Source organism: Hyla sarda, chromosome 1 (assembly GCF_029499605.1).
Source record: "Hyla sarda isolate aHylSar1 chromosome 1, aHylSar1.hap1, whole genome shotgun sequence".
Taxonomy (NCBI): domain Eukaryota; kingdom Metazoa; phylum Chordata; class Amphibia; order Anura; family Hylidae; genus Hyla; species Hyla sarda.
Genome location: NC_079189.1, coordinates 528,884,652 through 528,906,670, shown reverse-complemented (window position 1 = coordinate 528,906,670; position 22,019 = coordinate 528,884,652). Strand labels below are relative to the sequence as shown.

General features: G+C 42.1%; 1 protein-coding gene across 1 annotated transcript in view; it reads right to left on the bottom strand.

The window, feature by feature from the left end:
- MAP1B (microtubule associated protein 1B) overlaps window positions 1–15,911 on the bottom strand; it is an 84,970-nt gene extending 69,059 nt beyond the window's left edge. The window contains exon 1 of the mRNA XM_056539731.1: window positions 15,630–15,911. Within this exon, the coding sequence (XP_056395706.1) occupies window positions 15,630–15,810 (181 nt within the window). The 5' untranslated portion in view covers window positions 15,811–15,911. The remainder of the gene's footprint in view (window positions 1–15,629) is intronic.
- Between the last annotated feature and the right edge of the window lie 6,108 nt (window positions 15,912–22,019).

Here is a 22,019-nt window from a genome sequence, read left to right as displayed (position 1 = left end):
CTCTCCATCGCTGTTGCCGTATCCCTGTGGTGTCCCTGACGCTCCAGACGTCTTCTTCCCCGGTATCCTTGCTCTCCGTCGCCGTCATCACGTCGCTACGCACGCCGCTCCTATTGGATGAAGGAGAGACGTCGAAGGGATCCCGGCACGGAGCAGACACCGAGGAGGCAGGTAAGGTCCCTTCCGGTGTCCTGTAAGCTGTTCGGACGGGACGCCGCGATTTCACCGCGGCGGTCCCGAACAGCCCAACTGAGCAGCCGGGTTACTGTCACTTTCGCTTCAGACACGGCGGTCAGCTTTGATCGCCGCATCTGAAGGGTTAATACAGGGCATCCCCGCGATCGGTGATGTCCTGTATTAGCCGCGGGTCCCGGCCGTTGATGGCCGCAGGGACCGACCCGATAGGTGTGTATTCACCGTATAAGACGCACCAACTCCCCCCCCCCCCCCAGTTTTGGGGAAGAAAAAGTGCGTCTTATACGGCGAAAAATACGGTAGATAAGAATAGAAATACGGCCCCACTGTCCCTTTGCACAAGGTTTGATAAATCTCCCCCTATGTTTTTAGTTTTTACAGTGAAGTTGCTTTATTTTTTTTCTATTTTTTTATTTATGCAGGTTATTTTGTAAGCAAATATAACAAATCAGCATATGTGTCATACCTCTTTTTTCAATTGCTTGCTGTTTTTTTTTATTACTTTTTATAAACTCTGTACAACACATAAAATATCTAGTATTACTTTTTTGGAAAGAGTGAACAGACTGCTGTTGACTAGTGGTTGTTCTTTTGCCAGACTTTACACTCTGTAGTTATTTTCATATTGACCTGGCCTCCTATTCTGGATTCACACATACTATTTTTGCTGCAGTTTTGAAATCTTTTAGCTGTATTTTCTAAGAGCTGTAAACACTGTGGCCCTTATTTACTAAGAGTGTTGTGTAGGTTTCTTTGTGGGTTTTAATTCCCTACAATTTATTTTCCATGGTATTTACTAGTGTTGCTCGCGAATATTCGCAATGCGAATTTTATTCACGAATATCGCATATTTGCGAATATAGCACTATATATTCGTAATTACGAATATTGTTTTTTTTTTTCACAGTACACATCACAGTGATCATCCCTCTCTGCTTCCAGCTTGTGTGGTGTAAAGAAGGCTCTAATACTACTGTGTGAGACTGGTGTGCAAATTTTTGCATATGCGAATTTTCGCTTATGTTAATTTTTTGTATATGCTAATTTTCGTATATGTTAATTTTCGCATACGCGAATTTTCGTATATCCGAAAATAAAATGAGAATATTTCGAATATGCGAATATATGACGAATATTCGTCCATATATTCGCGAATATTCGCGAATTCGAATATGGCCTATGCCGCTCAACACTAGTATTTACTAAGGTTTCCCTACATTTTCCACTTTCCCTACACTTTGCTTTTTTTTACACATGTTTTGATCTGTCTGGTTTTCCTCAGCTGAAATCCACCACATTTTCTGTGGAAACCTTAGTAAATATGTTGGGTTTTGTGAAAATGTCGGGACCACACCCCTTTTTGGTGACTACGCCCCCTTTCTCCGACGGCCACACCCTTTTTTCGTGTTTTCTTAGCAAAATGGAGAGTTAGGCTAGGTTTCCACTTGGTTTTTTTTCTGGCAGTTTTTGGAATACAGAGCTAAAGCCAGAAATGTATTCAAAAGGAATAGGACATATAAAGGAAGGACTTACACTTCTCCTCCCTTATGGATCCACTTCTGACTTTGGCTCAAAAACTTTAGAGGCAGTTTTCCAAAAACTGCCAGAAAAAAAAAAACAAGTGGAAATTTAGCATAAGTCTGTTTTTTTTCAATTCTGGCACAAAGTCTGGCGAAGACAGAATTTCTGGCGCAGTGTGCCAGAATCTGGCGCACAACCCGACAAAACATGTCGGGTTTGCAATAGTAAATGATGGCCTGTGTTATTAGGGTATATAAGCAAACTGTACCTTTCCTGGAGCTAATGGTAATTGCCAAACGTATAAAATTGCCTTTTTTTATCACTCATCTAAGTGTCAAGGAGGTGGAGCCTACCTACTTGCCACAGTTTGGCACCCACTTCCTCTGACCTTGACGCTTCCTTGATGCTTGACTGAGAGAAAAAAGATTTTTTATAGATTAGCAGCCACCATCAGCTCCAGGAAAAGTATAGTCTGCTTTCTATACCCTAAGGCTGGGTTCAGACTACGGAATCTCCGGGCAGAAAATTTCCGCCCGGAGATTCCGAGTGCGGCCAGCGCTGACTGAATCAGTCAGTCTTCAATAGACTGCAATGTGTTCCGCACGGATTTCCGCCTGAAAAAAGCAAAAAAAAAAACGCAATTCTCCAAGCGGATTTTCCGTTCACAAATTCCGCTTCACTATAAACCCATTCACTACACTATACATTTTAGCAAGCGGAATTTCCGTAGTCTGAACCTAGCCTAACAGCTATACAATAGTGTCTTAGCAGAAAAGAAAGCTGACAGATTCCCTTTGAGGAATTATGGGATGTTGTGGTAACTATAGTAAACATTTAGTTTTTTATAGTTACAAAAAAAAAATATATATATATATATATATATATATATATATATATATATATATATATATATATATAGAATAACAAAAGCAAAATATATATATATATATATATATATTTTTTTTTTTTTTTGCAAAAACTGTACACAAAATAGCGGCTTAGAGGTAGTTACATTAGCTCCTATGTATATTAAGCTCTTATGAGGTAAATTCTGCCTATTTTTTTACATTAAAATGTCTCACAGGCCATCACACATCTCTATTTCGAAACATAGAAGCTTAGGCAATCACAGAAAGTGATAGAGAGGAAATACCATATATAGGAAGATGTGGTACTTCCCCTTTCCAGCTGGATCCACTTTTGCCTTTGGCACATTTTCTGCTGCAAAATATCTGCAAGTATCTGCAACGTGTGTTCCTACCTTATCTGTTCTCAAGTGTTAGGCTGCCCTATACACAGCTAATATATTGTTTGTGGTTCCTGGCACATAGCTAATGTGTATAACCAAAAAAACCAAAAAATTGAGTCACTTAGTGGCAAGAACAAAAACTTCAAATTTTATTATATCATTTATAATGTATACATAAAAATTAGAGATGAGCGAACTTACAGTAAATTCGATTCGTCACGAACTTCTCGGCTCGGCAGTTGATGACTTTTCCTGCATAAATTAGTTCAGCTTTTCGGTGCTCCGGTGGGCTGGAAAAGTTGGATACAGTCCTAGGAGACTCTTTCATAGGAATGTATCCTCCTTTTCCAGCCCACCGGAGCACCTGAAGGCTGAACTAATTTACGCAGGAAAAGTCATCAACTGCCGAGCCGAGAAGTTCGTGACGAATTGAATTTACTGTAAGTTCGCTCATCTCTAATAAAAATGTCACAAACATCAGAAATTATTTAAGACTCCATTACATAGGACAAAAAAAATAAATAAAAGGGGGCAAAATCTGTCACTGCATGAAAAGAGTGATACAGGAGTGGTACTTATCCAAAATGAGAATATTATAAATAAAACCTGGACCACAAATTAACAATCGGATAGGGACCCCTGGACGATAATATGATGATATGGTTTAATGAAACAGGGATAAAGAGGATGGTGCCACCCCAACACTCGTTTCAACACAGCCTTTGTCCAGCCAATGAAAAGTACTGCCCTATATGGCCATTATAGTTATCTCTCTGCAGGATAGAGATTACTGGATCTATAAGTACATTTATAGCTTTCTGGTCTCTTTACTTATTCCTAAAGGTGCCCCAAAACACTTCCAAAAATACATGAAAATCACAGGGTGAGATTTACCAAGGTGTCAGAGTAAAATTCTCTTTCTTGCCCATAGAAACTAATCATAGATCAGCTTTCATTTAAAGGGGTTCTCCACCATAAGGTGATTTTAGTATGTACCTGGCAGACAGTAATGGACATGCTTAGGAAAGATCTGCGCTTGTCTTGGGGCTATGTTGTGAGATTGCCATAACACTGTGGCTAGATTTTTGTGAACTTGTATTTCCTGTTTGACTTTTCTTTTTTTGACTACAAATCCCACAATTCAATTTTCCTCCCTCCCACACATCAGCCACCCCACCCATTGAAACATAAATTAGCTGCATCCATTCAAAAGACATGTGGTTTTCAATCAGGGTGCCTACAGCTGTTGCATTAGTTGCAGATTGATCTCTCTCCCACCAAGCGATCCCTCCACCCATTGAAGCAGACAGGCTCCCTGTCATCACCTGACTAGTGAGTCAGGTCTCGGCCGCATTGCAACCTGGGAAAAATCTGAGACAACAGTCATTTTGTATGCTGTTAAAAATAAATAGTGGGGTGAAAATCACATAAGAATTGTGAGAAAACGTCACACACAGGTGCAGACACTATATTATGAACTAACTTTACAGCCCCTGTAGCATAGTCACATAAAAAAAAAAAACCTGGAATACCCCTTTAACCAGAGCATCTGAAGAAATGAAGCTGTGCTCTGATTGGTTGTTATTGGCAACAAAAAGTTAAATTTTTTTGATATACAAGTTCCTATTTTTGGGAAAGACTGCATTTTGTGGTATTTTTTCAGGCATATTTTTAATGTTTATTATGCTAATTACAATTAGACAAAACAATATATATTTTTTAAACGGATGTCACATTCATGTATTCATATTAATACATGTAGTATCATGAATTAAATATACTATTAAGTTAAAGTGTACCTGTCATTAAAAAAACTATTTACATATCCTAGAGACATGTCAAAAGCTGAGAGTTCAGACCCAGTCTGACCACTAGAAAGCATAAGGAGATAAGCTAAGTGCTTCTTTGAAGACCACAGTTTGAAGACCACTGTCTATGGGATTGAGACGGTCCCATAGTATTGCATTATGAGGTCACATGGTTTAGAGCTGGGAGAGAACATGCTTAAAACGTACTTTTTAAAGCTACAGAGTGGGCCATTTACATGGATACACCTTTATAAAATGGGAATGGTTGGTGATATTAACTTTCTGTTCATGGCACATTAGTATATGTGGGGGGGGGGGGGGGGAAACTTTTCAAGATGGGTGCTGACCATGGCGGCCATTTTGAAGTCGGCCATTTTGAATCCAACTTTTGTTTTTTCAATAGGAAGAGGGTCATGTGACATCAAACTTATTTGGAATTTCACAAGAAAAACAATGATGTGCTTGGTTTTAACGTAACTTTATTCTTTCATTAGTTATTTACAAGTTTCAAGATTTTTTGCTATTTTAACACTAATAGGTTGCATATATTTATACTTTCTGACCAAATAGTTTATGAAACTTATACTTTCAGATGTCTACTTTATTTTGAAAACTGTTATTTTGTTTTAATTAACATTTTAAATGAATTAGAAGTCTAACAATTTAACATGAAATGTAGAAAATTTGAAAAGTACATCTTTTTTTTATGTGCTATGCAAGGTTTGCAGAAATTTGAAGGTGGTAGAACATAGGACCCCCCCCCCCAAATGACCCCATTTTAAAAACTAGACCCCTAAAGGTACTCGCTAGGGGGTACAGTGGGTACACCATAATTTTTTGGCAGGAATTATTACAAAGTCAGTGTTAAAAATCCAAAATTTGCTTTTTTTCGCAAATGCATCGTGTGGGGGACATATTTTTTGTACATCGCTTCTGATATTGAAAGAAATGCACCCTCTATTTTATTGAGCTGCTCGGCCCGTGTTTGGAAATAACCACACTTAGACCATATTTGGCTCTTTGGCTGCTTGGTAGGACCCAGAAGGGAGAGGAGCACTATTTGGCTTTCAGGACATCATTTTAGGCCGAATGGATGATAGGCCGCACTTCATGCCAGGAAAGGGCCACAAGTGACCCCATTTTGGAAACTACACCCCCTAAAGTATTCACATAGACCAAAAGTGAGTACTTTGAGCCTTTTTTGTGTGGCTGGAATGGTTACAAAGTCAGTGGAAGATTTTAACTTTAAAAAAAAAAAAAAATCCACAAATGCATCATTTGTGGGACATATTTTTTGTACAATGCATCTGAAAAGTAGAAGATGTGCCCCATATTTTATTACGATGTTCGTCCCATGTTCAGTAATACTCCCACTTAGGCCATATTTGGTTGCATGGCCACATGGGGGGACCCAAAAGGAGAGGAGCACCATTTGGCTTTCAGGATATCATTATACAAATTATAGGCCGCACTTCATCTTGCAAAGCATTCTAGCTGTCAGAACAATACTGCACCCCCAGATGTGACCCCATTTTCAAAACTACACCCCCTAAAGTATTCACCTAGGGCAAAAGTAAGTATGTTGAGCCCTTATTGTGTGGCTAGAATTATTTCAAAGTCAGTGGAAAAAAATAGCAATTAGCTTTCTTTTCCACAAATTATTGGGATGTGGGACATCATTTTGGTTAGTAGCTTTTGAAATGAAGGATATGCGCCCCATATTTTATCATGCTGTTTGTCCTGGGCAGTACCCCTACTTAGGCCATATCTGGTTGCCTGAACGCCTGATAGGACCAAGAAGGAGAGGAGCCCCCTTTGGCTGTCAGGGCATCATTATATGAATTATAGACCCCACCCCATGCCTGCAAAGGATCGGAGCTGGCAGAACGATACTGCACCCCTACAAGTGTATTGGCTGGACCAGGGACCGCGGCTGTCTGTGACAGTTAAAGCTCCTGATGGATATATATCTGTCATGTTGTGGGAATAAGCATCCACTCAAGGCGAATATATCTATCACTGGGCGTTAAAAAGATAAATGAAAAAAATCTTGAATGGGTGATAGTCCCCATTCATACTGCATTTCTGCAGTATAGGTGTTTGTTGTTATGTCAAAAAAAGGATGCCACTGTATACTGTAGCAGTCTCATTCAGAAATGAATGGAGCTGCTACCGTATACGTCAGCATCAGCATATTTCACACTGCGGATGCCCCCCGGCAGTCACAAGGGTGAGATCACTTCTGCGGCTGGCTCATGACTGCCGGCGGGAATACACTGCGGATGTGCGTCATGTGATCCTACACGTTATGCATTTTATTTTTCACTATATTTATTTAATCAATGTATTTTTTTCTTTCTTGACACTTTAAAAAAAAACATTTTTTTTACACTTTTATTTTAACACTTTTATTTATTTTATATATATATTTTTACATTTTTTTTAATGCTGTAATGTCCGTTCATTTGTTTTTGTATTCTTCTATTTAGGTGTGTATTCACACACTAGGATGTTCAGAGCAGTTTTCTATTCTTCCTAGGTAGGGAATGATTAATGCTCTGAACAAATGAAAACTCGGGTGTGTCTATTTTAAGTCAGACTTCTTCTGCATTCAGTGCTGGTTATTTTGTTTCATTCCCCTATGTCTGTTTGTGCAATATCTTGTCATTTTATCTGTGTTTTTAGCATTGGTTAAATAGCATGCTCCTTGTATTTTAGTCTGTGTTACATTAGTCGGTTTTAGAATTATGTTTGGGAGTCTTGCTTGCACCCTGTGCTCTGTGTTTTATATTCCTGTTTGGTATTCTTGAGTCTATTCAGACTCATCCGGTTCTAGTCTAGTGTTTCATGTATTATATTTCCATTTCCTACTGGGTCAGCATTTTGTCCACACGGTGGAGTTTGTCCGCTGGCCAGTAGCCTATTTGGCTTTATTAGTAATGGATACTCCTTTTGTGGAGTGGGGTGTCCAGTTTGTTTGTTCTGTGTCCCAGTGTGAACAGTGTCTTAAGTTTCCTTATCAGTTTGCCTGTTTATATTCTGCCCTGTTAGTATTTGTATCATGTTTGGTATATCTGGTTGTCTAGTAGTTTTCCGTGTGACTGACTATGTATATTATGTGTTTTTACGCCACTGCAGTTTAGCGTAGGAAGGGACCGGTGCCCAGTTGTCGATCCATCATTTAGGATGGATGGGCAAGTAGGCAGGGAGGGTCTTTTTAGGGTCAGTTAGGGCTCACTCTCCCTGTCCCCCAGTCGGTCATGACAAATGCTTTGGAGTACTCAGTATTCCAAAGCATTGCAGTTATAAAAGTTATATGCTTCCTGACAGTTTTACACTGGCAGGCAGCATATCAGGACATGCACCGGGGCAGAAGTGGGGGTCCTTGTAAAGCCCCCAGGTAACTAGCAGCACCCCGCGATCGTTGCGGGGTGCTACAGGAGAGAGACAGAGGGAGCCCCCTCCCTCTGTCAAAACTCCTTGCAGATTGCGATCGCTTCTGGCTGCGGCTGTAAGGGTTAAGCTGCCAGGACCAAAGTTTACTTTTGTCCTGGTTGTGTGGCAGGGTCACACACACAGCACCCCACGATCGCACTGCGGGGTGCTACAGGGAAGACCGAGGGAGCCCCCTCCCTCTGTCAAAACACTTACAGCCCGCGGTCCCTTCTGACAGTGGCTGTAAGGGTTAAACTGCCGGTACCAACGTTTACTTCGGTTCCAGCAGTGTGGCAGGGTCCCTGCTGCGATCTCGTGGGTACACTGGGCAGCACCATGAGAACCATGGACATGTATACTCGTCCTGGTGCGGGAACGTGCATCCTGCCTGGTCATTAACATGTTAAGCTTAGGTGTCACAGACTTGGTGCCCCTTAATGAGGAATGAAGCACAAACCCCCTGCATTTTATACCCCCCTTTTTCCATCTTCTTTACAGCATGATTACCTCCTCCCGCTGCAGGGAGCTAAGGGGTTAACTGATAGCTGGGCTGGGTTAGAGAAGAGGTGGGCCGTTAGCTAGCTCAGGAGAAGCGTTCCCTCCCCCTTCCTCATACTAGTGGCAGCGGTCGGAAGGGAAAGCTCCCCACCCTCCTACCCTTATATTGTAAGTGTAATTTGTTTTGTTTTTTTAGGTTTTGTAACCCCCTGTTTAAAAAAATATATTAAATTTGAGATTATAACAAGTTTTTGGAACCTTTTCTATTATGTCACTTCTTGTATACTGCTTTGCTCCTTTGGATTTCTGTTATCCTATTTGATTCTGATGTCGGTTTTCCTCTTTGGATGTATTTTTTATTATACTTTCTTTAAGTCCCAGCTGGTGGTGGAGGAGTATTTGGGACCCCTGAATGGAGGGAGAAGGCTATCTGCCCGTCCAGTGGCTGGCAGGGTGCTTCACCCACCACCGATGTGGCAGCCCACTCGAGGTGGAAGTTATAGAGGTTTTGAGCATGTTTAAGGTTGATAATAAAGCTGTGGCTGACCTCCATCTTCCATTAAAAGAGAGACTGTTGTCCTGGTTTTAGTTTAAATAAAAGGTAGGGGGTCAAGCCCCGGGAGAAGTATAAGACATAAAACAAGTCTTCAAGGAGCTGCACAGTCTTCCCCTGCACAGCTCACTCGTGTGACCTCTCTGATGTCAGGAGTGGGGTAATGACATCACTCCGGCCCCGGCATCAGCACAGAAATATTCGGCTGAAATAGAGGCCCTCTCTGGTGACCACTCTGATGCTGGGAGCCAGGTCATGACGTCACTCCGGCCCTGGCATCATCATGGAAATAATCGTCTGAAAGCGAGGACCTAGGAAGGGTCCCAGCCTCTCACTACATAAAATATGAAATTAATGTGTGAGTGTGTGTCTGTCAGTGTGTGTGAGTGTTTCTCAGTACCGTATTAGTGAGTGCTCTCAGGGCATGCACTATATTGTGAATCCTTATTTTAACAAGGAAATTTCAGTAAAAATAAATAAATTTAAAATAGATGATTTGGTAGCTCTGAAGTTATAAGCCAGTGCATGTTATACGCCAATTAATATAGTACATCGAGATTGGCAATCATGGTAAAACAATAAGTAGCTAATGCCATCCTGATTTCACCCCTGTGGCAAACTTAGGGCTTTATTAGACAGTCACAGCCTCACTGTAAACTAGCGCTGATCTCAGTGATCAGCGCTCATTTCCATAGCCACAGCTCGAGCACCGGTCAGGAAAGGCTACATGCATGATCACTGGATCGCTTGTGCCATTGACCACACATTCCTTATTACACAGGTAGATGTATGGCTGATGGGCAATCATTTTTTAGTGGGTAAAAAACGACACGATCAGCCAACAAACAAGTATTTGCTCATTCGTTTGTTGATCACTGGCCATATTATACAAGGTGATATTGCCCTGTTTGTCCGATAATCTTTTTATGTAACATATCCCTATGAACTGATGACATAACATGTAACCATGTAATATCCTGCATCATCAGTAATATGTGACCAAAGGTAACTTTTCCTAGCTATAAAAAGCCAATAGACAATAGTATTTGTGATGACCATCTTCTTGCCATGTGCTGTTTTGTAATAAATGCCCAGTATATTCAAATACACCACACATTTTAAGAAGTCCAGCACTTCCTGACATGCTTCCTTTAGCACCATATTCTACTCTGGTCTACTAAACAGTAGTATAGATGCCCCACAGGTAGGGGAGGACACAAGAAAGACAATTTCAATGGGTTGGGTCCACAAGAGGAAATAACTCTGAGGGCCTGTTTTCTATCTATACAATAAAAAATCTTGTTTGATCTTTTCATGATCCTTGCATGATGTTTTTCTTATCATTACACACAAGGCATATGAGTAAACCTCTATGCAGTAGACCCTAGTGACCACAGAATGACTCCAAAGTCAGCTCCAAATAGGAATGTCTTCTGCCAACCCTGATGTGTAAGTGGCCCACATTGCATTTTGTGTATTTTTTCCCCAAACAATTTTCTTTAGTCTAAAGTGAAGCTACACAGAGTACATAGAGTTACATATCAGCAGGTGCCTAGGCTTATTATTTGTGCTCCTTCTAAGCGCACACAATGAGGAGAGAGCACATAAATAAAATGTGGCCCAGCTCCTGCTATGTTCCGTTGGGTTCTTCCTGCTATTTTCCGAATTAATTCAATAAATCATTGATCTACGGTAAGCAGGAGATCAGACAGTGAACATTGGTGAGGTGTTGCAGCTGGTCCCAAAGCCATTGGGCCCAAAGGCCTGCGTACCCCACTAATGTTATCCCATCAACGATCAAGCAGAGCGCTCCTGTATTGATGTGCTTCATCATACAGTGAACTGTCCAGCCCTACGGTTAAAGCTGCACAGTCCTCTCTGTCTCCTCCCTGCACTCATCTCTATGATCAGTACAAAGAAAAAAAACGGTAACTGAATACATCCAGGGCAATGATGGAGTCAGGAGAGATGAGTATTCACTGGACCTCAGATATAATATTAGGAAGGGTAAAGCTATACACTCACAATTATTTCTAGAGAACCAGTCACCCTTCCTAATATTTTATCTATTTTTTGCCTATCAATTAATTTTTGGTGTAGCTCTAAGGAATACACCAGAATGTAGTTCTCAGACTTCCTATAGAGCACACCCAACCCTCTTTTCCTAGACCTCAGGTATGCAGCATCAACTCTTCCATTGTCCTTCATCGGGGATCTTTACATTAAAGGGGTACTCCAGTGGAAAACTTTTTTTTTTTTTTTTTTATCAACTGATGCCAGAAAGTTAAACAGATTTGTAAGTTACTTCTATTAAAAAATCTTAATCTTTGCAATACTTATTAATTGCTGAATACTACAGCGGAAATTCTTTTCTTTTTGGAACACAGAGCTCTCTGCTGACATCACGAGCACAGTGCTCTCTGCTGACATCTCTGTCCATTTTAAGAACTGTCCAGAGTAGGAGAAAATCCCCATAGCAAACATATGCTGCTCTGGACAGTTCCTAAAATGGACAGAGATGTCAGCAGAGAGCACTGTGCTCGTGATGTCAGCAGAGAGCACTCTGTTCCAAAAAGAAAAGAATGTAGTATTCAGCAGCTAATAAGTACTGGAAGGATTAAGATTTTTTTAATAGAAGTAATTTACAAAACTGTTTAACTTTCTGGCACCAGTTGATTAAAAAAAAAAAAAAAAAGTACCCCTTTAACTCCACATTGTATCCCTGATGGTCTATGCATTAACCCCTTTACTGCATTAGACTTCTATGTATGCAGACAATTTCATTTACTCCAATAGACCTGAATGATGTTTAATACTGTCCATTAATATTTATATCATGCTGTCCTGTACTGCCCAGCGTAGTGACTACAGTTAACCAGGTCTCTAAATGTCCTGCTCACTAGCTACATAGGCTTAAAGGGAACACTGCCAGGCGGACTGTGGCTTGCAGTCATGAAAAAAGTTTCACCAGGGCCTATGAGCCATTAGCTACATCCCTAACTGTGGAGTTGAATTCCAATAGCAAAATAATAATGCAACACCCACTAATTCCCACTACTAAAGTATACATACTAAGCTGGCAAACCTGTTACACTGGTCCTTACACTGGTCCCTAAACATAGAATATTCTACCTCTACAATAAGTTTGGACCTAGAATCCAATCAGGATTAAGTTTGGCAAAGCTTACTTTGCTCGCAGGGGCCAATGAACCCGCCCAAGTTACCTTATGGGTAACCTGAATAGGAAATGATAGTCAACAAGTAACTGAATTGCATAGTAAAATATTTAGATATGGCTCTCTAGTTATCAATACTGAATTTGTAATTATCGCATAATGACTGGCGCAAATGGCGGTCATTTTGCCGGTAAAAGGGATGGTCATTATGTCAGTCAATGTTCTTCTTAGTCACTGCAGATGTCATATTAGGTAGTGTTTTTGGTCTAATAAAGGTCCCTTCATACTGCATTCTCAACATTAATTATACTTCCATGTTCTCCGCTATGTTTTTAGAAAGCGCCAATCTTTTTAAAGTGTAAAGCTATGGAAAGGCAATACCATGTGTTCATATGCATGAACAAAAGACATCACTAAACCTGTCACTAAACCAATCGCTACACATTTTGGGTGGCACTGACTTTACGTCACATGACATATTTCTAAGTATGCCGGAGATGACAATGTTCTCGCTGGCACCATTCCAAATACAGTGGTCCCTCAAGTTACAATATTAATTGGTTCTGGGACGACCATTGTATGTTGAAACCATTGTATGTTGAGACCATAATTGGTAATTGGTTCTAAAGGCACCAAAATGTCATCCAAAAATGAGCATTAAAGAAAAATAAGTAGATAACTAACACAGATAAAGCAAATCCTTACATATAAAAGTAAGAAAGATCTGCTGGGAGCTGTAAATCACTGTCTATGTCAGTGTTTTCCAAGCAGGGAGCCTCCAGCTGTTGCAAAACTACAACTCCCAGCATGCCCGGACAGCCAAAGGCTGTCCGGGCATGCTGGGAGTTGTAGTTTTGCAACAGCTGGGGGCACCCTGCTTGGGAAACACTGGTCTATGTAGAGGACGGCAGCTTCTTCAGGGTCCTGTACAATACCTACAATGTCCTAAAAAAAAAAGTAAAATGGAGCCGCCCGCACCTGGTGTCCAAAGGAGCAGCTAACCCTGGTACAGGTAAAGTGTACAGAACATGTAATACCTCCCTGTATTGTAGGGGGCGCTACCAGACACCAGTCAGTGCATACACTTCAGTACTACAGGTGTTTTACCAGTAAATTGCCCATTCTGTTTAGTCAGTTCTTCCAGCCATTGACAAGTTTCACAGATCTGGACTGTCCGTAGCATTGTATGTTGAGTCTGGTTTCAAGTTACGATGGTCCAGAAAAGACCATTGTATGTTGAAACTATTGTATGTTGAGGCCATTGTAAGTTGAGGGATCACTGTATCAGTTTGGCCTACAGTGCTGCAGTGAAAAAGTAATTCCAAAGATTGTAATGCAGTGTACTCTTATATAATACCACTTTCCCCTGGTATTAAGTTACATAGGTTATGATTAAACTATATCAAGTAGTGAAAATGACGGGTCCCTGCTTTTATTTAGAAACTTATACCCAAAAAAGATAGAAGGAATCTCCCATACAGAATAGTAGGTGATACCGTTTGCTCTAGTTCTCATGGCTCTTTCCCTCTTCTATTGTGTCTACCTAAGAGCCACGGTGACCAATTGCCATGCTGAGGGCACAACAAAGGTGTGGCCTGACGACTGGCTTAACTCAATGTTCCGTAACATCATAACCAGACTAAAATAAAGATGCTGTGTACATATTGTGACATCATAATACATTACTAGAACAATGAATCCCAATCATCCCACATGACTGCTTAGCTTGTGCGTTACAGAGGTGGCCACCTATTTGATGTCATCTTGGGGGCTTATTCTTCTACATTTTTTGCAGCCAGTTATATACTTGAATGTGCTCATTATAAAATTCTAATCCTTTAAGTATAAAATTCGAATCCTTTAAGGATATTCTTATTATTTTGACATCACGCGTTGAGTTCATGATTATCCTAGATCCTAGAGGAAGGATGAGGTGACAAGTGGATGAGACATGGGTCTTCTTCCTGTAAAGCACTGACACAGCAGCACTTGGAAGCAGTGAGTACACAGCAGATGCTCTCCCCTATGCTGCCTGCACGAACCCTCTTTGTCCACTGTGTGCTGCCGTATGCTGCCGTAGGGACCGCAGTGCGGACTGCACCACGCCCACCACCCGGCATCTCTCTGCGTTCTGCAAGTGTCATTACTCCAGCCATAGAGCTCTGCTGCAAGGGCAACAGCCTTCTTTGCTATTGATCCATAGGAAAATCAATCAAACATCGATTGGAAAATAGCAGGCCCTAACATCCCCTGTCATTGGTACCTGCTTGGACCGAACAGTTTAATGTGCATTAATATATTAGATTAATGTATAGATAGAAGAACCTTATCATCATTAACCCTATACTCCTATATATGTCTATAGATACTGAAATGATAAACGCTCAATGAATCCTCAAGAACACTCCATCCGCCATTCTATACAATGATGACTGCAGCAGAAGCTCATGACCTCTAATAAGCCAATGTGATGTCCCAGTAAGCCATTAGCATGCACAGACAGCAGCACTCCAGCTGCCAGCAATGGGTGGGGTACAACATGTGTCCTTGCTGCCTTAGAATTCCCCATGTGGCTTTAAGGAACAGTACAAGCAGTGCAGTAAGCATTTGGGATCTGGATTCATCCACCCACCAGAATGGCTTAAAATGTTTTACCAGCTCCTATTATGATGAAGTCAGGCAGAAAGTTTCCTTTTCTTAAAAAAAAAATAATGGTCACATCATCCAGTGTTCTCATCTACATCACTAGTAACAATGCTGGCAGGTCCACATAGGAATGAGTATAACAATAGAATACAATGTAAGCCTTATAGTACATACATCTATACATAGACACTATATACAAATATATATATATATACTACTTCTGACAGCAATTCCTTCCAGACTCTGATGCCTGCTCCCAATGAGCCAGCAGAGGGAGGGGCTGCTTTCTTGCCAACTGTTAGATCTGCAGCCCACCACATTTTCTCTATAGAAGAAAAAGGGAGTGGCTGCATCACATTGTCTTTGTTCCCTTTTAAGATCAATATTTCTATTTGCCCCTTCCATTCTGCAATGTGTATATAGGGTAAGATCTACAACATCAATATTCCAGGGACAGGATCATCTGCTGCATTATTTCCAGGCAGAGGTCAGTAAGTAGCTGTGTGCCACCTGTGGTGTGGATGGCATTGCCAGCTGTCAGTGCTTACCTCTCTCTATATTGGTGATGGCACACCTCAAGTGGTCCTCTGTCACTATTTCTCCAATCACCACCAGCAGGTAAAATTTATTGTCTAGGAACCTGTGAGACAGGCTAGGGGAGGTAGATGATGGGTTGAGGGTGCTGATTGATGGGTCAATGTCCGCTCCTGGCTCCACCAGAGTTGCCATCCTTGCCCAGTGCACTCCAGTTGTGCCTGCCTCTCCCTGTGTGTGATCTTCCTCCCCCTCTCTGTTAGGCACAGCAGCTGAGAGCAGACAGGGAGTGAGCCTGGGAGGGGAGACTGGCTGCCTTTTATATGGAGAGTCTGGGCTGGGACCCTGGGAGGAGAATCACATTAGCTGGCAGTCTATTTTCCAGCATCCACTCTGATGTCATCTGCAGCAAATCATAGCCTCCGGAAGCAGAACTGGTAGAGGTGCTGAGACAATGCACACAGCAGGGCACAGGGATGTGCAAGTGCAGGGACTTACCTTCTTCTGCACTTCTTGGAGGCTTCTCAAGCAGCTAGGATGTTGCAGGGACTACATAGACCAGCGTTTCCCAACCAAGATGCCTCCAGCTGTGGCAAAACTACAACTCCCAGCATGCCCAGACAGCCTTCGGCTGTCTGGGCATGCTGGGAGTTGTAGTTTTGCCACAGCTGGAGGCACCTTGGTTGGGAAATACTGATATAGATGTAAAGAAGCTTTCACACTATAGAATGGAAATGATCATTGTTATTTTGTTAAAAATTGTTAAATGGTTATAGCAGAGACTAACATTTATTTGAATCATCATTATTTTGACTAGATATCAAGTTTAACAGTTGATGGTAATGGTGATGTAAAGCATGTAATCCCTTATACCAGGGGTACTCAACTACTTTTAGTAGGGGTCCGCTTTTCCGGGTCTGCCATCCGATGAAGATCCGAGCTAAACGCTAAGACCTGGTTCACACCTAGCAGCCGCAGTGCCATGCCAGAAATAGGCACTGCCTGTTGTAGAACATAATTAGAACCTAATAAGTCATAATTGTTCTCCAACTGTCACACACTGTGCCCCTGGTATAATACTGCCACACACTGTGCCCCTGGTATAATACTGCCACACACTGTGCCCCTGGTATAATACTGCCACACACTGTGCCCCTGGTATAATATTGCCACACACTGTGCCCCTGGTATGTATAATACTGCCACACACTGTACCCCTGGTATAATACTGCCACACACTGTGCCCCTGGTATAATACTGCCACACACTGTGCCACTGGTATAATACTGCCACACACTGTGCCCCTGATATAATACTGCCACATACTGTGACCCTGGTATAATACTGCCACATACTGTGCCCCTGGTATAATACTGCCACATACTGTGCCCCTGGTATAATACTGCCACACACTGTGCCCCTGGTATAATACTGACACATACTGTGACCATGGTATAATACTGCCACACACTGTGCCCCTGGTATAATACTGTCACACACTGTGCCCCTGGTATAATACTGCCACATACTGTGCCCCTGGTATAATACTGCCACATACTGTGCCCCTGGTATAATACTGCCACATACTGTGCCCCTGGTATAATACTGCCACACACTGTGCCCCTGGTATAATACTGACACATACTGTGACCATGGTATAATACTGCCACATACTGTGCCCCTGGTATAATACTGTCACGCACTGTGCACCTGAATATAATACTGCCATATGCTGTATACCTAAAAAGAATGCTGTCAAACACTATGCCCCTGATATAATACTGCCACACACCATGCCCCTGAGTATAACACTGCCACACACCGTGCCCCTGATATAATGCTGCCACACACCATGCCCCTGAGTATAACACTGCCACACACCGTGCCCCTGAGTATAATACTGCCACACACCGTGCCCATGAGTATAATACTGCCACACACCATGCCCCTGAGTATAATACTGCCAGACACTGTGCCCCTGAGTATAATACTGCCACACACCGTGCCCCTGAGTATAATACTGCCACACACCATGCCCCTTAGTATAATACTGCCACACACCGTGCCTCTGAGTATAATACTGCCACACACCATGCCCCTGAGTATAATACTGCCACACACTGTGCCCCTGAGTATAAAACTACCACCTGCTGGGCCCCCAAATATTATATTACCACTGTGTCCTGAAGCTAATTATACCCCTGTGTCCCTTAAAACAATGAATGAGGTTCCCCCCACCCAGACGAACTCTCCAGCTATCTCCAACTAAAACTGCCACCATACAGAGAGAAGAGTATGATAGGAGCTGTAGTTTTGAAACAACTGTAGAGATAAAGGTTGGGAAATTTCTGTCATACATATACTTCCAAGGCCGGACTGAGAGCAAAAGTAGGCCCGGGCATATTAAACTATGCAGACCATTTTTTTTTTGTTTTATATTTTGTTATGGTGGGGGTTGCAGTAGTTAAAATAGGCTGCATACTCTAAAATCACCTCAGTTTAAGTGGCTCTCCAGCTGTTGCAAAGCCTTAGGCATTATGGGAGCTGTAGTTCTGAAACAGTTGAAGAGCCACAGATTGGGGTACAGTGTCATGTACCCATCATCACTTCAGAAATTACCAGTGACTCCAGCTCTGATGGGACAGCCAGGAGAATACACAATGATATAATGACTCACAGGAGATGGCTTCTCTGTTTTTGTTCCTTTTCTTCTTCATCTGGTCTTTGTCTTCTTTCAGCTCCATCTTCTCTGCAGAGTCTGACGCCCGGACATCATTGGTTACTTTGTTAGTAGATCCTCATCCTCTGTATGACTACAATAATCATTATAACTCTGCCAGACATCATGACCCCTAAAATAATACTGCCAGAAACTCTTTCCTCTGTTTGTCAGAATCCCAACCTAGTACTCCCCCCAGACCCATTTTCCCCTCCTCCTGCAGACCCCTAAGGGCTTCTTCATACTGTGGACATTTAGTCGGAGGAATGTCCGCTTGCTGCAGGCGCCATCGAAGCCATTGGACGATAGGACTGCACGGATGTGCGCCATCTCTATAGATGATAAAGCAGCAGAATTCCACCAGCAGAATGGACTTCCATCCAAAAAACGAACATGTTTGTTCTTAAGATTTACGTCCATTCTGCTGTGGTAATTCCACTGTGGCGATTCCACAGTGTGCACAGAGCAGCAGAAAACCATTGAAAACTTTAGGACTCTGGAAAGTAGATTTCCGCTGGAGGAATGTCATCAGTGTGGATGGCACCTTAAATTCCCCCAGACCCTTAAGTCCTCTTCCAGACCCGTCTTTCTCCTCTTCCTGCAGATTTACCCCAGACTCCTCTCCTCCCTCAATCGAGTCTCTGATGACCCGAGAAAAAAAAAGGGTGAATGGAGCTGTCCGAGAAACCATTCACCCTTACCCAGCAGGAGTGAGGTGGCACAGGTGCACCTCACGATCATGTGATTGATCGGTCGGAACGACCGACCAATCACTGTCCTGCTGGGCGGTGATCGGGGTGGGGATCGGGGCCGGCGGGGGGTCTCTTACCTCTCCCTGATCCGGCATAACTACAACTCCCAGCATGCACAGACTACCAAAGGGCATGCTGGGAGTTGTAGCAGTGTGCCTCCAGCTGTTGCAAAACTATAACTCTCAGGTTTGCCCCCCCCCCCCCCCCTGTGAGTGTACAGGGTACATTCACACAGGCGGGTTTACAGCGAGTTTTCTGCTGCAAGTTTGAGATGTGGCAAATTTTCAGTCACAGCTCAAACTCCCAGCGAGAAGCTCACTATAAACCCCCGCCTGTGTGAATGTACCCTAAAAACACTACACTACACTACACAAAATAAAAAGTAAAACGCTACACATTCACATACCCCTGCACAGTCACCTCACCCCCCTCCCTCCCCAATAAAAAAAGTCTTGTATGGCACTGTTTCCAAAACGGAGCCTCCAGCTGTTGAAAAACAACAACTCCCAGTATTGCCGGACAGTCACCGACTGTCAAGGCATGCTGGTAGTTTTGCAATAGCTGGAGATTGCATATATTGGTGGCGGATGCATATCCCCAAAATAGGTCTCAAATGCGCATGGCGCTCTCTCGCTTTGGAGCCCTGTCGTAGTTCAAGGAAATAGTTTAGGGCCACATATGGGGTATTTCTGTACTCGGAAGAAATTGCGTTACAAATTTTGGGGGGCTTTTTCTACTTTTACCCCTTATGAAAAGGTAAAGTTGGGGTCTACACCAGCATGTTAGTGTAAAAAAATTAAAAATTTTTTACACTAACATGCCGGTGTTTCCCCATACTTTTAATTTTCACAAGCGGTAAAAGGAAAAAAAGACCCCCAAAATTTGTAAAGCAATTTCTCCTGAGTACGTAAATACCCCATATGTGGGCGTAAAATGCTCTGCGGGCGCAAGACAAGGCTCAGGAGTGAGAGCGCACTATGTACATTTGAGGCCTAAATTGGTGATTTGCACAGGGATGGCTGATTTTACAGTGGTTCTGACATAAACACAAAACAATAAATACCCACATGTGACCCCATTTTGGAAACAACAACCCTCACGGAATGTAACAAGAGGTATATTGCGCCTCAACACCCCACAGGTGAATTTTCATTAAAGTTGGATGTGAAAATGAAAAATAAAAAATTTTCACTAAAATGCTGGTGTTACCCTTAATTTTCCATTTTCACAAGGGAGAATAGGAAAAAAGCCCCCCAAAATTTGTAACCCCATTTCTTCTGAGTAAGAACATAGCCCATATGTGGATGTAAAGTGCTCAGAGGGTGAACTACAATGTTCAGAAGAGAAGGAGCGCCATTGGGATTTTGGAGAGAGAATGTGTCCCAAATTGAAGGCCATGCGTGTTTACAAAGCCCCCCATGGGGGGGGGGGGGCTTTGTAAACGCACATGGCCCCTGACTTCTATTCCAACCAAATTCTCTCTCCTAAAGCTCAATGGCTCTCCTTCTCTTCTGAGCATTGTAGTTCGCCTGCAGAGCACTTTACATCAACATGTGGGATATTTCCATACTCAGAAGAAAAGGGGTTACACATTTTGGGAGGCTTTTTCTCCTATTACCCCTTGTGAAAATGAAAAATTTGGGGTAACACCAGCATTTTAAAGAAAAAAATCTAATTTTTCATTTTCACGTCCAACTTTAGCGGAAATTTGTCAAACACCTGTGGGGCGTTAAGGCTCACTGTACCCCTTGTTCCATTCTGTGAGGGGTTCAGTCTCCAAAATAGTATGCCATGTGTTTTTTTTTTTTTTTTTTTTTTGCTGTTCTGGCACCATAGGGGCTTCTTAAATGCGACATACCCTCCAAAAACCATTTCAGCAAAATTTGCTTTCCAAAAGCCAAATGTGACTCCTTCTCTTCTGAGCATTGTAGTGCGCCAGCAGTGCACTTGATGTCCACACATGGGGGTATTTCCATACACAGGAGAGATGGGGTTACACATTTTGGGGGGCATTTTCTCCTATTACCCCTTGTAAAAATAAAACATTTGGGGGAAAACCAGCATTTTAGTGAAAAAAATAATAATTTACACATCCAACTTTAGCGAAAAGTCTTCAAACACCTGTGGAGTGTTAAGGCTCACTGTACCCCATGTTATGTTACATTTTTTTTTTTTTTGCTGTTCTGGCACCATAAGGGCTTCCTAAATGGGACATGCCCCCCCCCAAAAAAAAACATTTCAGAAAAACTCACTCTCCAAAATCCCATTGTCGCTCCTTCCGTTCTGAGCCCTCTAGTGCACACACAAAGCACTTGACATACACATATGAGGTATTTACTTACTCGAGAGAAATTGGGTTACACATTTTAGAAAGATTTCTCTCCTTTTACCCCTTGTAAAAATTAAAAAACTGGGTCTACAAGAACATGCCAGTGTAAAAAATGAAGATTTAGAATTTTCTCCTTCAATTTGCTGCTATTCCTGTGAAACAAGGGTTAAAGGGTTAACAAACTTCTTGAATGTAATTTTGAATACTGTTCAGTTTTTATAATGGGGTGCCCTTTAAATCCACTTCAAAACTGATTTGGTCCCTGAAAAATGTCGATTTTGAAAATGTTGTGAAAAATTGGAAAATTGCTGCTATACTTTGAAGCCCTCTGATGTCTTACAAAAGTAAAAACATGTCAACTTTATGATGCAGACATAAAGTAGACATATTGTATATGTGAATCAATATATAATTGTGATAGCCTGGGGGGTGTAGGGTATGGGGAGTGTAGCTGTGCAGCAATTAAAGGGTGCTTGTTAACCCTTGCTTTTCGTGACGCCAGGGTGAGGGTTCCTCAATAACGCTTTTCCTACCGCCACCACCATTCCCAAGAGCAATAGGGAGGTAGATAAGAAGAATAGATTGTCCACAACCGGAGAGTTTC